General features: G+C 43.0%; 1 protein-coding gene across 1 annotated transcript in view; it reads left to right on the top strand.

The window, feature by feature from the left end:
- Positions 1-15960, top strand: part of anos1b (anosmin 1b) — a 141579-nt gene that overhangs the window by 99208 nt on the left and 26411 nt on the right. The window contains exons 6-7 of the mRNA XM_067994612.1: positions 4305-4434; positions 9478-9683. Coding sequence (XP_067850713.1) covers positions 4305-4434; positions 9478-9683 — 336 coding nt within the window. The remainder of the gene's footprint in view (positions 1-4304; positions 4435-9477; positions 9684-15960) is intronic.

Raw genomic sequence — 15960 nt, 5'->3', positions numbered from 1 at the left:
GCATAGAGGCAAATGCCACCTTATCAGCTCCACTTCTCTTTATAAATCCCCAGGAAACACCTATAGTATCTCTGGCACTGGCAATCTGGAGGGAAGCCTGCCCTCTTCCATCTATGGTGTAGCAGTGACCTTTCTGAAGATCTACATACCAGTGGCTTCAAGGCATGGCATGAAAAAGGCATCACTGAGTTAGGAAAACTGCTCCACCTAGACAGAGTCATGTCCTTCCAGCAGCTGGCCCATAAATGTCATATCACCCAACATGACTTATTTCCACTCCCTCTAGGCCTCATCACTTAATCTAGGATCCCGTGCTCTATAAAATCTAACACAAACCAACCCCATTACAGCTGACCTTCTACAAGACAGTGCCACCTCACAGGCACACATCAGTCCTAAACTCAATACTGGCCACCTCTGTGGCAGATGGCACTCAGGAGAGCTTGACTGCTCTGGTGGTTGGGAATTCGCACTGCATTTCCACCAATGCCATTTCTGCTGGCCTTAAAACAGGCCCGGGAGGGCCGCCTGCCCAAAGCAGGCTGGGGCCTTCTTTACATTCAAAAGTCACGGCTAATGATGTAATTGGCACCGTAATGCAATTTAAACTCAGAAAATCAGGATGCTTGCACAGGGTCACACCCAATTGCCAGACCTGGCGGGAGTCAACAGAGTGGCCAGAAAAGGCCATGGTAAGTATTTAACTTTTCTGAACATTTTTTTTGAGGAGCAGGTGTGCACCGCCGAGCCCAGCAAGGAGTCCTTGGGCCACCCCAGCCCCGACCTTGCCTTTCCCTCCCAGTGCCAGTTCAAACCCACCCCCCAACACTAACTTTATGCCAGGGTCTGTTCCCTTGAGTCCCCGGTGGTGTCTGGCTCATGCCCGAATTCCCACTCCCGCCAGCCCTGGCCTTACTCCTGCCGGTTTCAGGTGGAAGACAGATCTACCAAATGCTGTTGAGGGCGGGAGTTAAAATATCCTGGGCCTCACGTTCAACTCTCCGCTAGGGATCCCCAGCCACCCGTCTGATCCACATACGCCCCAAGTTATGTCTGGGCTATGAATGGAGCTGGGGAAATACGAGGAGACACGGATCCTTTCCTATATGCTGGCTTCCCACCCACCAAAGCTTCCATAACTGGACTGATACCAGGGCTACCTACTGAGGAGATATGCCTCAGCACCCTGCACAATACTGACTAGGACCTCTGCTGCTGTAGTATAATGCAGCATCTCACACCCTGCCCCCTCCTTGCATACTTCCACCACCCCATGACCACAAGTATCTCTGCCCTGTCGGAGCAACTATCACCCTAATGCACCAAACTCGAAAACTATGCATTAACATGCAATTATTGTGAACTCTTTATTATAGCATGTACCACTCCTGAGAGTGCGTGTAAACATCTTATCAATAAAATTTTAAAACTTTGTCCTTTGCCTTTCAAATGCCATCCCTGTTTTTCACCCCCCCCCCCCCCTCCCACCCATGAGACCATAAGATAGGAGCAGGAGTAGGCCATTCGGCCCCTCGAGCCTGCTCCGCCATTCAATGAGATCATGGCTGATCTGATTTTTACCTCAACTCCACTTTCCTGCCTTTTTCCCCATATCCTTTGACTCCCTTGCTGATCAAAAATTTGTCTAACTCAGCCTTGAATGTATTCAATGACTCAGCCTCCACAGCTTTTTGGGGTAAAGAATTCCAAAGAATCACGACCCTCTGGGAGAAGAAATTCCTCCTCATTTCCGTCTTAAAAGGGCGACCCCTTAATCTGAGACTATGCCCCCTAGTTTTAGATTCCCCCATGAGGGGTAACATCGTCTCAGCATCAACCCTATCGAGTCCCCTCAGAATCTTGTATGTTTCAATAAGGTCTCCTCTCATTCTTCTAAACTTCTAAATGAGTATAGACCCAACCTGTCCAATCTTTCCTCATAAGACAACCCCTCCATACCCAGAATCAACCTAGTGAAGCTTCTCTGAACTGTCTCCAATGCAAGTATGTCCTTCCTTAAATAAGGGCACCAGAACTGTACGCAGTACTCCAGATGTGGTCTCACCAGCACCCTGTACAGTTGTAGCATGACTTCCCTGCTTTTATACTCGATCCCCCTAGAAATAAAGGCCAATATTCCGTTTGCCTTCCGGATTACCTGTTGCACCTGTATGTTGACTTTTTGTGCTTTATGTACGAGGACACCCAGATCCCTCTGTACCGCAGCATTTTGTAGTATTTCTTCATTCAAATAACATTTTGCTTTTTTATTTTTCCTCCCAAAGTGGATGACTTCATATTTTCCCACATTACATTCCATCTGCCAAATTTTTGCCCATTCGCTTAACCTGTCAATATCCCTTTGCAGACACTTTGTGTCCTCATTACAACTTGCTTTTCCACCTATCTTTGTATCATCAGCAAATTTGGCCACAGGACACTGTTCCTTCATCCAAGTCATTGATATATATTGTAAATAGTTGAGGCCCCAGCACTGAGCCCTGCGGCACCCCACTAGTTACAGATTACCATTTTGAAAATGACCCTTTTATCCCGACTCTTTGTTCTCTATTAGTTAGCCAATCCTCTATCCATGCCAGTATATTACCCCCAACACCATGAGCTCTTGTGCAGTAATCTTTTATGTGGCACCTTATCGAATGCCTTTTGGAAATCCAAATATACTGCATCCATTGGTTCCCTTTTATCCACCCTGCCCGTTACTTCCTCAAAGAACTCTAATAAATTTGTCAGACACGATTTCCCCTTCATACAATCAAGGAGAGTCAACATGGTTTTATTATGAGTCTCCAAATGTCCTGCTGTTACTTCCTTAATAATGGATTCTAGCATTTTCCCAATGACAGATGTTAGGCTAACTGGTCTGCTTTCTGTCTCTCTCCCTTCTTGAATAGGGGTGTTACGTTTGCGGTTTTCCAATCCGCTGGGACCTTTCCAGAATCTAGTGAATTCTGGAAGATTACAACCAATGCATCCACTATCTCTGTAGCTACTTCCTTTAAGACCCTCGTATGCAAGCCATCAGGTCCAGGGGACTTGTCAGCCTTTAGACCCATTAGTTTACCTAGTACTTTTTCTCTAGTGATAGTGATTGTTTTTAGTTCCTTCCTCCCTCCCCTTTGCCCCTTGATTTTCTACTATTATTGGTATGTTTTTAGTGTCTTCTACTGTGAAGACAGATACAAAATATCTGTTCAATTCCTCTGCCATTTCCTTGTTTTCCATTATTATTTCCCCAGTCTCATCCTCTAAGGGACCAATGTCTACTTTAGCTACTCTCTTCCTTTTTATATACTTGTAGAAGCTTTTACTGTCAGTTTTTATATTTCTTGCTAGTTTACTCTCATTTATTTTCTCCCTCTTTATTATTCTTTTAGTCATCCTTTGCTGGTTTTTAAAGTTTTCCCAACCTTCGGGCTTACCAGTAATCTTTGCCATGTTGTATGCTTTTTCTTTTAACCTGATACCATCCTTTACTTCCTTAGTTACGCATGGTTGGTTCACCCTTTTTGTGGAGTCTTTCCTCGTCACAGGGATATATTTTTGTTGCGAGTCATAAAATATCTTTTTAAATGTTAGCCACTGCTTATCCACCATCATACCATCTAATCTGTTTACCCAGTCCACTTCAGCCAATTCCACCCTCATTCCTTTATAATTGCCCTTATTTAAATTTAATAGTCATTTCAGACCCAAGATGCTCGCTCTCAAACTGAATGTGAAATTCATCATGTTATGATCACTGCTTCCCAAGGGATCCCCCAGACTGATAGACTCTTTAACTGCAATGTTGAAAGTCTCACACTGGAAATTCATGGATCACAAGGTCCAAAAATATTATAAATTGTAGCAGAGTCAGAGCTGAGGCACGTCATCTTTGTTGAAATGAGCAATGTACTGTTTCTATTGACTGATTGTGATATTACATTTTATGTTGAACAGTGGAATAAATACTTTTGACTGGCAATAATTGCCATTGCAATCTGCACATCACAGTGAGAAAGCGGTTTTTTTTATTAAGTTGGCAGTAGTCCAACTATTTATTGATCACACCACTAAATATGCTAATTCATGGTAATGTGAAGTATTACTATTAAAATATTTCATCATATTCTGACACTTTTAAAGAAAAGTTGAGATTTAATTTTAAGATGCTTCAGATCTTGCAAAGCTCAATAAAACTCATTCTTCTTCATGTTGGTCCCTATGGGTTTCAAAAATATATTGCACTGAAGTCCAAAGTGAATAATTGCTCTTCATTTCCTTTTTTTCCAATACCCCAGACAACGGAGGAACATGTTGGTCTGAAAAATACAAGACCAAACTTATGGTACCAGTTCAGAGTAGCTGCAGTCAACATCCATGGAACTCGCGGTTTCACCACCCCCAGTAAACACTTCCACTCATCACGAGGTGAGTGAGTTTTGCTGAATAGTGATAATAAGCATGTTTGCTTGTAACAGAGAGCCATCAGACATCAATGACCTCCCTCCCCACCCCAGTCACATTCCATTCTGCAGAGAGTTATTGTATGGATTTGGAAACTAAGAGTGCATTCAGGCTCCTCGGATCAATTTTCACCAATGTTGGAATAGAGAAAATGATGTAATGTTATGCACTTACTAATGTTATAGACTAGATGCTTTTGCATGCTTTGTAAACACAAAATAGTATTAGCCAAATGTGCAATTGAGATTTACTGACAGCAGATCAGTACCATCCCAGCTTTCCTTTTGTTTTTTAAAACACTCCGCGCGCAGGGGCAGGGGGAGGAGAAGGGTGGAAAGTCACTTTGATCTTATGATCTGGAATGCACTGCCTGACAGAGTGGTGGGATTTAATAATAACTTTCAAAAGGGAAATGGATATAAACATGAAAATGAAAAATTTGCAGGGCTATGGCGAAAGAGCGGGAGAATGAGACTAATTGGATTTCTCTTTCAAAGACCTGGCACAGTCATGATGGGCCAAATGGCCTCCTTCTGTGCTGTAAGATTCTATGATCTAAAGTATTCCCTCAGAAATCCTGGGGGAATTGTGAAGAAGAGATTGTTTGTTTGTTTGTTTGTTTGTTTGTTTTGAGACTATTTATGGCAGCTGTTTCTACTACTTCTTCTGCTTCCTTTTCCTACCTCCCACTCCTGACCTTCCCCCAGTCTCTATCTCCTCGCCCCCCAGTTCCTGACTGCTCAATTCTCCTGTCTGACCTCAATCTGGCTGACTTTGTTAATGACTCCCTATTGAAACCACTGACACAAAGCCTCTCCTCAAAAACCCACATTCAATCCATTCACCTTCTCTACCTACTGTCCATTCTCTGACCTTCCTTTCCTCTATATGCTAGAACACGTTATTAGGCACCCCCCTCCCCCAACTTTTGAGCAGCCACCTCCATACTGTCAGACTGCCTGATCGACATTAAGTCACGGATGAGTCACAACTCCCTCCAACTGAACATCAGGAAGACCGAAGCAATTGTTTTCAGCTCCCTTGCGATTGCTTTCGTGCCCCTCCCTGGCCACTCACTCCGGCTGAACCAGACTCTGCAAAATTTTGGCATCCTCTTCAACTCAGAGCTGAGCTTCAAACCCCAAATCCCTTCCATCACCTAGACCACCTATTTCCATGCGTAATATTGGCTGCCTCTGCGCCCCTTGCCACCCCTCCACCACTGAAACTTTTGTCATCAGTAGGCGTGATTACTCCAATATGCTCCTGCTCCAATATGCTCCACCTTCCACAAACTCTAAACTAGTCAAAATACAACCTGCACAATGGTGGAAGAGCCTTCAGCTTCACTCTTTTGTGAAGTGCCTTCACAATGTGTTTTATTTTACATTAAAAGACACTATATAAATGCTGGTTGTTATTGTTATTGTCTCTGCCTGACTGTCATTCAGCTGAGTTGGGAATATCATCTTTTGCAGTCTTGGATACCAATCCTGCCATTGGAAGACAACTGTAAAGCTCAGTACCAATTCAGACTCCAGTATACACTTCAATGTAAGGGAGTAATTTTACAAGTCCGGTGAGCTACTTTGCCTGCTGGCCGTGCATATCAGAAATTTGGGCAGACCCACCTTGTGATTTTCTGACCATTCATTTTAATGGTTAGAAAGTCATAGGTAATGTGCACCCGAGATTCTGAAATGGGCTTTCAGTACATGAGGCTCCCCATCGGGAGTGTGGACTTGTACAGTTACCCCCAAGTCTAAAATATGTTTTAATGCAAAGTGATTTATTTATGCTGTTGAAAATTAGAAATATTGGTGGACCACAATGGTAAAATTAATCATTGACAAGAAACTATCCCCAGCTATGTAACACAGGAGGTACTAAATGAAAAGCGTTTAACCTTTCTGATGTTTTTTCTGAATGTGTGCCCTACAGTCACCTGACTACTCAACTCTCCTGTGTAACTGTATTGCTGATACAGTTTGCTGCTATATTTTATCCTCTCTTTTTCTGCTCTTCTCTTTTACCCCACCCTACCCCAATCAAGAAAATGGACAGTTCAACCTCTGCCAAGGCTAAGAACTGCTTGAGATCAAGTTAGAAATAATCTAACTTCCAATTGTTTCCCTCCCTGTGGCAGAGTGCCTCATTTTTACTTATTACTTCTCCCTGATTGCCTGGCTGAGATCAGATCCACATCCTGTAGTGGATCTAGGGAACAAGCCCACACCAGGCCACCTTCTAACGTTGTGCTTTATTATTAATTCTTCAACATTCAATTGAAATGGGTGCCTTTTAGAAATAACTGAACCCTAAGACCTTTAACAAAAGGGGGCGATTTTAACCGGGCAAGTTAAAATCGCCCAGGTCACTTACCCGCCCAGGAGCTGACCTGCCATGATTTTAACCTGCTCAACTGGGCAGGCGGCAAGGACACCTGGGACACCTGCCCAAAGGACCCAACTGCAATTTTTACTCGGCAGCTTGAGCGGGAAGCGGCAGTGAGTTTCCTGACAGGCCAACCCAGCAAGGAAGTGGATCGGAAGAAGCCCAAAAAGGTGAGTTTTAATTTTACTTTTCTTGTGGAGCCAGGAGGAACAGGAGAACTCCTTTGGGCCCCTAAAGGAAAGATTATGCTTACCCCTCGATCTCACCTCTCCCGATCGTAGGACCTCCACAGGATGGCCCAACATCTGATCCCGCCAGATCAGATCAGATCACAACTCACATCGTTGTTTACCTGCCCATAACAGGCCCGCAGTTAAAATCGAGCCAAGCAGCCTACCATTTGCACTGCACGAAGTTGAGTACATTCTACTTGTTGCAGTTCAAAGTTATGCAAGAACACAAATATTATTTAAGATATTGTTTTATTTCTCTCTCTGTCTCCATCTCTCTCTCTCTCTCTTTTCTCTCCCCCCCCCCCCCCCCAACAAGGCATACTCTCTCGTTCTCCACCTCTCTCTCTCCCATCCCCTCCATGTGTCTAGACTATTTCCAAGCAAGGCAGGTTCTGAAAAAGTAGAACTAACGTACCTGTGACAGACACAGTGTTAAAGTTTCAAGATGTTTATTTCCTACAAGCAGGAAGACCAGGCAAGAGAAGATGCCAAAGGGTTACAGAGCCAGAAACTGTAGACTGAGCTGACCAGCTGTTTCTACATTTCTACTTTTATTTGAATAAGAAAATGATAGGTCAGAGGTTCTATCCTGCAGCCTCCCACATGTAACCCCAAAAGTCCTCCTGATGAAAGACAAGTCCATACTGATAATGGGGTGAAGAAAAGATACAACTGACAGCCGAGCATTTCAGGCCACAAACTATACCAGGCCTTGATGTTATCAAAGGTTTATATTATTTTTCTTGATATAAAATAGACCTTTGTTCCAGCACTGACTCTTTCTTTTTCATTACATGAAACATTTACCCTAAGGTTAAAGGGCTAAAGAGTTCAGCCTGACTTGAATAAGGATCACAACCTAAACAGGTGCATTAGGATTTTAGTAGAACTCTACTGATTGAGGTCTCCTTGTTAACTATAAAAAGATTTCATTGATCGTTGGCCTATTTTTCAAAAAAAAAGTTAAAGCCTCAGTCATTTTGTTGCTTTCTGAGACACCATTCAAACAAACTCAGCCAGTGGAAAAAAACAGCAGCAAGTTTGAGCAAGAGGCCAAGCCTTGAAGTTTGATTTGTGACAATAGACCACTGTGAGGACCTAGTGCCGTCGCCCAAGTGATAAAGGAGCTGTCAGCCTTTTATTCCTCAACAAAAGCTGATAAATCAGGAGAAAAAAACTTCAGAGACCCAACTCTGAAATTCACTCCTTTAATTTGGCAATATAGGATTTCCTTCGAAATTGTGTGTATCCCAAATGATGATATCATCCCCATGAGTTTCAAAAAAACACATTGTTTGTAGCCAGTAATCCACCATGAGGACTATTAATTATTGTACTACTGACACCTTATATGTATGCTTAATTTATTTTTAGATTATTCGGTGTACTGGCTTGTTATCTCACTGTAGCCAGTGATTTATTGCAAGATACAAAATTTTGCCTCATAAGGAGGGAAAGAAGAATCATAATATAGCATAGTCAAATTCATAACTATAATAATGAGGTGTCACTATATTTGTTGCCTTAGTTGTGTGAATGGGCCAATACCTTATAATAATGGAGTCTTTTGTGAATCATAATCCTCACCTGTATGATTTTAACCAATGTTTTATGATTCCTTGCATTTATTTTTGCACCACATATAAAATGTCCTCCCAGATGTACTCCTTCAACTCTTTTGTACAGAATTGAAGCTTAATATTTTATGGCATCACAGTGTCTGCATAAGAAATCATAGATTGAAAAATAGCTAGTTACCCAATCAAACCTGCTTCTTCCATAGACTAAGTACAATCGTGAGTTCTACCCATGGCTCAAAATGATCAATCTGATCTATTATGGATTGTACTCATGAAACTAAAACAGCTCCCAAACCCCCAAAAATGTCAAGCAAAACTTCACCAGGTCTACAAGTTCATGATTCATACCTAGCCAATTGCTTTTCACATGTGATAATTCCATACTCCCAGCAGCACAGGAACCATCATAGTCCAGGCAATACTTGATCCTCTTGGTCTACCATCTCCCAAAGGAGCAGTGTTGTGATATTGCTCAGATTCTAATATCAGAGACTGGAAATGGCAGAAGCAACTCAAATAATTAACTTTTTTTCATTTTAATTGAAGATTCCACAAAAGAGTTTGATAACAATAGATAGCATCTGTCATTAACAATGTGTTTAAGGGCTCCCTTTCCTTTAATCCAACCTGACTAGTAATCTCAGGCAGTGGGTGGGAATGAAATGCAGTGTTCTGGGATATCTAGATCAGGGGGGGTTGGTGACATTTTATACATGAGCAAGTCTTACCTAATTCTTCCATTCGATTGCTTTCTCCTTGTAGCTTTTTGTTAATTATCCATTATTTAACATTTCTTACAGATCCCTCACCACCAGGTGCACCAAGAAATTTGTGGAAAGGCAACTTCACTGCAAGGCACAACAGTGTTTTCAGTCTTATAATTCACTGGGATCCACCGCAAGAGGAAGATCTCTTCATTCACCATTACAAAATGTACTGGAGTGAGTGGGTTTCTAGGAAAACTGTTTTTCTCACAAAGAAGGAAAACTGGAAGATAATTGAAGGAGTAAGTTTTAAATTGGGTCCAAAGTGGTTGTGATAGTCATATTTGGGTAAAACCAAAATTGAACATACATAAAATCCCAAAAGAGCACAAGACATAGGACTACCAACTGTCTTCACATTTAGCAGAGATTTCATGCATGAGATCAAAATCTTCTGCACTCTTGCCTGATGGTCACAATGTCGTACCTATGGAGTTGTTTCCAGCAGTGCAGAGTGACACCCATTTTTCAGATTGTTACATTTTTGGATTTTTACAGTGTACATTTTTCTCAGTTTCAGCATCTCAGACCAATTCTCTTTTTTAATTCGTTCATGGAATGTGGGCGTCGCTGGTGAGGCCAGCATTTATTGCCCATCCCTAATTGCCCTTGAGAAGATGGTGGTGAGCCGCCTTCTTGAACTGCTGCAGTCCGTGTGGTGAAGGTTCTCCCACAGTGCTGTTAGGAAGGGAGTTCCAGGATTTTGACCCAGCGACAATGAAGGAACAGTAATATATTTCCAAGTCGAGATGGTGTGTGACTTGGAGGGGAACGTGCAGGTGGTGGTGTTCCCATGTGCCTGCTGCTCTTGTCCTTCTAGGTGGTAGAGGTCGTGGGTTTGGGAGGTGGCTGTCAAAGAAGCCTTGGCGAGTTGCTGCAGTGCATCCTGTGGATGGTACACACTGCAGCCACTGTGCGCCGGTGGTGAAGGGAGTGAATGTTTAGGGTGGTGGATGGGGTGCCACTCAAGCTGGCTGCTTTGTCCTGGATGGTGTTGAGCTTCTTGAGTGTTGTTGGAGCTGCACTCATCCAGGCAAGTGGAGAGTATTCCATCACACTCCTGACTTGTGCCTTGTAGTTGGTGGAAAGGCTTTGGGGAGTCAGGAGGTGAATCACTCGCCTCAGAATACCCAGCCTCTGACCTGCTCTTGTAGCCACAGTATTTATATGGCTGGTCCAGTTTCTGGTCAATGGTGACCCCCAGGATGTTGATGGTGGGGGATTCGGCGATGGTAATGCCGTTGAATGTCAAGGGGAGGTGGTTAGACTCTCTCTTGTTGGAGATGGTCATTGCCTGGCACTTGTCTGGCGCGAATGTTACTTGCCACTTATCAGCCCAAGCCTGGATGTTGTCCAGGTCTTGCTGCATGCAGGCTCTGACTGCTTCATTATTTGAGGGGTTGCGAATGGAACTGAACACTGTGCAATCATTAGCGAACATCCCCATTTCTGACCTTATGATGGAGGGAAGGTCATTGATGAATCAGCTGAAGATGGTTGGGCCTAGGACACTGCCCTGGGGAATTCCTGCAGCAATGTCCTGGGGCTGAGATGATTGGCCTCCAACAACCACTACCATCTTCCTTTGTGCTTGGTATGACTCCAGCCACTGGACAGTTTTCCCCCTGATTCCCATTGACTTCAATTTTACTAGGGCTCCTTGGTGCCACACTCGGTCAAATGCTGCCTTGATATCAAGGGCAGTCACTCTCACCTCACCTCTGGATTCAGCTCTTTTGTCCATGTTTGGGTCAAGGCTGTAATGAGGTCTGGAGCCAAGTGGTCCTGGCCGAACTCAAACTGAGCATCGGTGAGCAGGTTATTGGTGAGTAAGTGCCGCTTGATAGCACTGTCGACAACACCTTCCATCACTTTGCTGATGATTGAGAGTAGACTGATGGGGCGGTAATTGGCCGGATTGGATTTGTCCTGCTTTTTGTGGACAGGACATACTTGGGCAATTTTCCACATTGTCGGGTAGATGCCAGTGTTGTAGCTGTACTGGAACAGCTTGGCTAGAGGCGCAGCTAGTTCTGGAGCACAAGTCTTCAGCACTACAGCCGGGATGTGGTCAGTTCCCATAGCCTTTGTTGTGTCCAGTGCACTCAGCCGTTTCTTGATATCACGTGGAGTGAATCGAATTGGCTGAAGACTGGCTTCTGTGATGGTGGGGATAGCGGGAGGAGGCCGCTCTGGGTGAGCTCTTGTTCCCTATAACCCAGAGAATGCCTGTACTGCCCAATATTTAGTCAACAAAGCACTCACAAACCATGAATTGTAGAATTTATAAATATTTTCTTTAAGTGACTTCAGAGGCAGTAGAATAAGACCTGGGGTTTTCCGCTTGTGCGCTCATCAGCCCTGAAGCATTGGGAAACCAGCAGCTTCATAAAACTGTATGGCCCTATCTCTCTGCTGCCATGCTGTGATGCCAAATCTTACAGATTGTACTACTCTGCTGTAAAGGACATCAGTGACCTGATGAATGCATGTCTATACTGCTTGCTGGCTGATGTTGGAGAGGCCCCCTGTGGCTGCCTGAAATGATCTTGTGCTGTACAAGTTGAGGGCAGCAGTCACTTTCATAGCCACTGAGAGAGTAGTGCAGGCAGATGAGAGTAGCGGCAGATGAGGTGTTCATTCAGCAGGTTACAGAGATACCCTATTGACTCTTTGGTAAAGCGTACTCTTCTTATGCAGAGTTCCTCAGAGAGGTCCTGATATGCCCAGTGCTGCTATATATTCTCTTGGGGGTGATGGTGGTGGGGCTTCTGTTGCTAAAACCTGGTGGGCTGCATCCTTCTTGAATTGCTGCCTGACTCTGCTTAGCTCCATCCGCTGGTGCTCCTCTACCTCCGTGATAATGACATACGCCCATAAGAAAAGCCATATCTGCTCCTGAGATGCCCTGACCATGGTGCTGGGGGGTGGGGGGGGGTCTGCAAATCTTTAGGTCAGCTGACCCTGTGAGGGGCAGTCAAAAGCAAGTAAATGTCTTTCAAGGAAAAAAAGGCAAAAAAAATAAGCATTGCCAATTTGCAGAAATCACTAAATATAGTTTCTGGACTCTTCAAGCTCACAATCTCCTCATTTCTGCCTTGATTGGATGATCCTGGCAGCTGGTGCATCTCATTTATCTCAATCCAGAGTGCAAATACAGTATATAAATAGGAAATTGGCAATGCCTACACCATTGGCTCTCACTCTGAGGTATGCAAATGAGGCCAGTGGGGAAATGGTGGGCGGATCGCTAGACGGCTCAAAAAGCTCACGGCAGCACGGGGAAAGGGTTTTACAGCCACACAGGCAGTGTAAATGACTTCCATCCTAAGTTCCTCACTTAAAAAAAAATCCTACATAGTTTATACAATGCTAATGTGCTGAAAACAGTGAAGAAATTAACCTCCATTAATCTAACTATTTGCAGATTGTGTTGATCATAGGATGTGCTTTCTGTGTTAAGTTCACACACGTTAAAACATCAGCTTTTTGAACTGACAGGCATTTCAACCCATTTATCAGTTTGTTAGTGTTTCACAGGAAAAGTAAGCTTTGTTCACTAGGATCGGAGGTTGTCAATATGAACTGATCAGATCAGTTGGAAGATAGCAGTGAAGGTTGTTAGAAGCAATCAATCAGATATTACTTTGTCCCATGGTAAACTTGAGGCAGAAAGTTTTAAGATGTTCAGTCATGTATTTTGTGTAAAACAAACCAGTTTATTATTTACAGTTGGCCTCAGTCACTAAAGTGCTTATCAGTCCATCTTCAGGAAGGTGAGAGAAACGCATGTGGGACATGTGCAAGATCGTAGTATCCAGTATACACAACTGAGAGTCTTATTGTTATGACCCTTGTGTCATGCTATCATTAACTAGAGATTGGGCAATGAAGGTAAAGGTAAACCTCTGATCATAGGAACCGCTTGCAGGAGTGTCCGGTGATGCCGAATCTATGAGACTATATAGTGCAGAACTGAAATTGAAACACCGAGTGCAACAAAACATCCACTGACGTTAAATTGTTTTCCTGACAGAGGTTTTAACTAATAACTTGTTAGCTGAGATGATAAAGCTGAAAACGCTGGAAATTGGGGGGAAAAAAATGCTGCAAATGCACAACAGGTTCATCATCTGGAAAGATAGGATAACATTTGAAGTGGAAACTCATTGTCAGAACTTGTTAACTGAGTGTTTGTAGATGGCTATCTTGTGTTTAGATATAATTTCTACTCATGCCTTTCATGTAATGGCTGAATACGCTCTGAACAAATTATATTGATATATACACATTTGATATATATGTGTGTGATTGGTGTAGAGTAATGTTTGATCCTTTCTTGTATGTATGGTACATACTCAAAATTGAGCACACAGTAACAGCTGACATTGAGAATGGCTCTGTATGTAATGAAGGAGCCAGTGCCAGAAAGTATATTTGCAAGCATATTTTTATGTAACCATGGAAACTGATAAAATGCTTTTTGATGTTTCAAAGGCCCTTCAGAGCAATTACTTTAAAAGTATTCCTACTGCATCATCAAAAGGCTTCAGAGAGCCTCAACTGCACATCTGGTTATAAGATAAACATAAGAGAATAATTTGTAGGATCACATAGCTATCAGTTACTGGAATGTTGTTTTCACGCCTGTTGTAATGCTGTTTGACCTGTGTCAGCTGAGAGAGTTGAAATGTTACGGTCAAGTCTGATATGTGGTACAATAGCTCTGTTAAACTGAGGGGGGAGTTCAAGCAACACAAAAATCAGTGATAACTTTAGATTACTGTAGAAAAAGATGTCATTGTTTCAGTCAAATTAAACATTTTTGTTTTTAAAAAAAGTATTCAACGCAGAACCTGGTAGATGCGGCTTCACGCTTGTGATTTTCTTCCCCCAAAGTTAACTGTCTCAGCCAAGGTATCTAGGGGAGGGATAAGTCAGAGAAAGAACCAGCCATATTGCTTTGGCACATCTAGAAATAGTTCACAGTTAGCATTGCTGGCGCTGATATGTGATACCAGAAGAAATTAATAACTTATTTCCTCCGGCCTCAACAAAAAAAAATGAAGGAAGAAAAGGATTTCTGAGTACAATCATGACCATTTTCTAATAAATTATGGAACACTTGACTTCTAGTTTTCACAACCAGAGTATTGCTGCAGGTCACAGTCAACAATCTAGAATGAGAAATTGTCATCCACAATAAAAGTTCTCCTACAGTGGTCCTTGATAACTATTCAAGATCGGCTAATTGCTTTATTAAAAGCATGCTTCTCCATATGGTCTTTCAGAGCAGTGTTGGTATTTTCTTATTTTGACTAATATATAATTGAGAGCTCAGTTCTGGAATAATGAGTTATTTTCAATAACTGCTGTGACTCAGATCAGTTTTGTTTTGGCTACTTCAGTCTTCATATTTTGAACAGATGTTCAACTAGTTTCTTGAAACAAAAGGGTCATTCCTGAGTGTTAACTAGCTAACTAGCATGAAAGAAAACTATTTCCTTTTTATAGTTTTGTTTTATTTGGACAGTTTTCAACTTCATTCAACTTCCCTGCAGAGCCTCAGGAGGATGTGGATGATGCAGTTAGTCTTACATTTCTTATTTAATTTTGCATTCAATGGTATGTATGTTGACAAAGCTCATACATTCAGTACTTAAGTTAGATGATTGTATGGCATTGTGCTCAGTCTGATTATTGGCTAACTTGTATATCAAAACCCTTCTGCTTCAAGTGGAATAAGGATGACGAAGAGATCATCTTAAAGCTATTTATTTCATGAATGACACTTTGGACAATTTGAGGAAATCCCTCATAATAGACCATGAACGACAGCATTCCACAATAATTTGATCCACAACATCCAGGTTGGCGGTTCAGCGAAACTCAAGTCAATGGAGTTCATTCGCTGGCTGCTTTTAGTAATAAACCAGCTAACTAGTTTCTTCCAAGATCTTACACCTTTTGCAAGATCTGTTTCTATTAAGTTTTTTTTAGATTAATTTGCTGAATGAATAATTTTAAGAGGCTATATGGGAAAACAATTCGATAGGGCCCATTTTCAGGCGCGGGTAGCGTGATCCGCCGTTACCCCGCGCCCGATAGCCCTTACGCAGGCAGCACGTGAATTTCGAGCTGCCTGCTTCTTACCATGATATCTCCCTTCAGCCAGCACTACCCGCGCTGCTGAGAGGCTGCACGGAGAATGAGGAAGCTGGAAATGGGGTGTGCTCAGCGCACGTCACCGGCAGCCTGCACCTCTTAAAGGTGCAGGTGCACATTTTAAATGGGACATGCACAGTCCACTTGGAGGAGGGAAAGGATGTTAGGACCAGCGCGAGAGAGGGCCCCATGCTTCTCAGATGATTCACTGGAGGCCCTGGTGGAAGGGGTGGATGAAAGGAGGGCCAACACGTACCTGCAGGGTGGCAGGAGACTCTCCAGACTGCAGCTCCGCAGGCTGTGGCCCAGGAAGTGAACGCCAGGAACATGGCACCACGCACGTGGGTGCAGTGC

This window comes from Heptranchias perlo, chromosome 13 (assembly GCF_035084215.1).
Source record: "Heptranchias perlo isolate sHepPer1 chromosome 13, sHepPer1.hap1, whole genome shotgun sequence".
NCBI classification, from domain to species: Eukaryota; Metazoa; Chordata; class Chondrichthyes; order Hexanchiformes; family Hexanchidae; genus Heptranchias; species Heptranchias perlo.
This window is presented reverse-complemented; position numbering and strand designations above follow the sequence as displayed.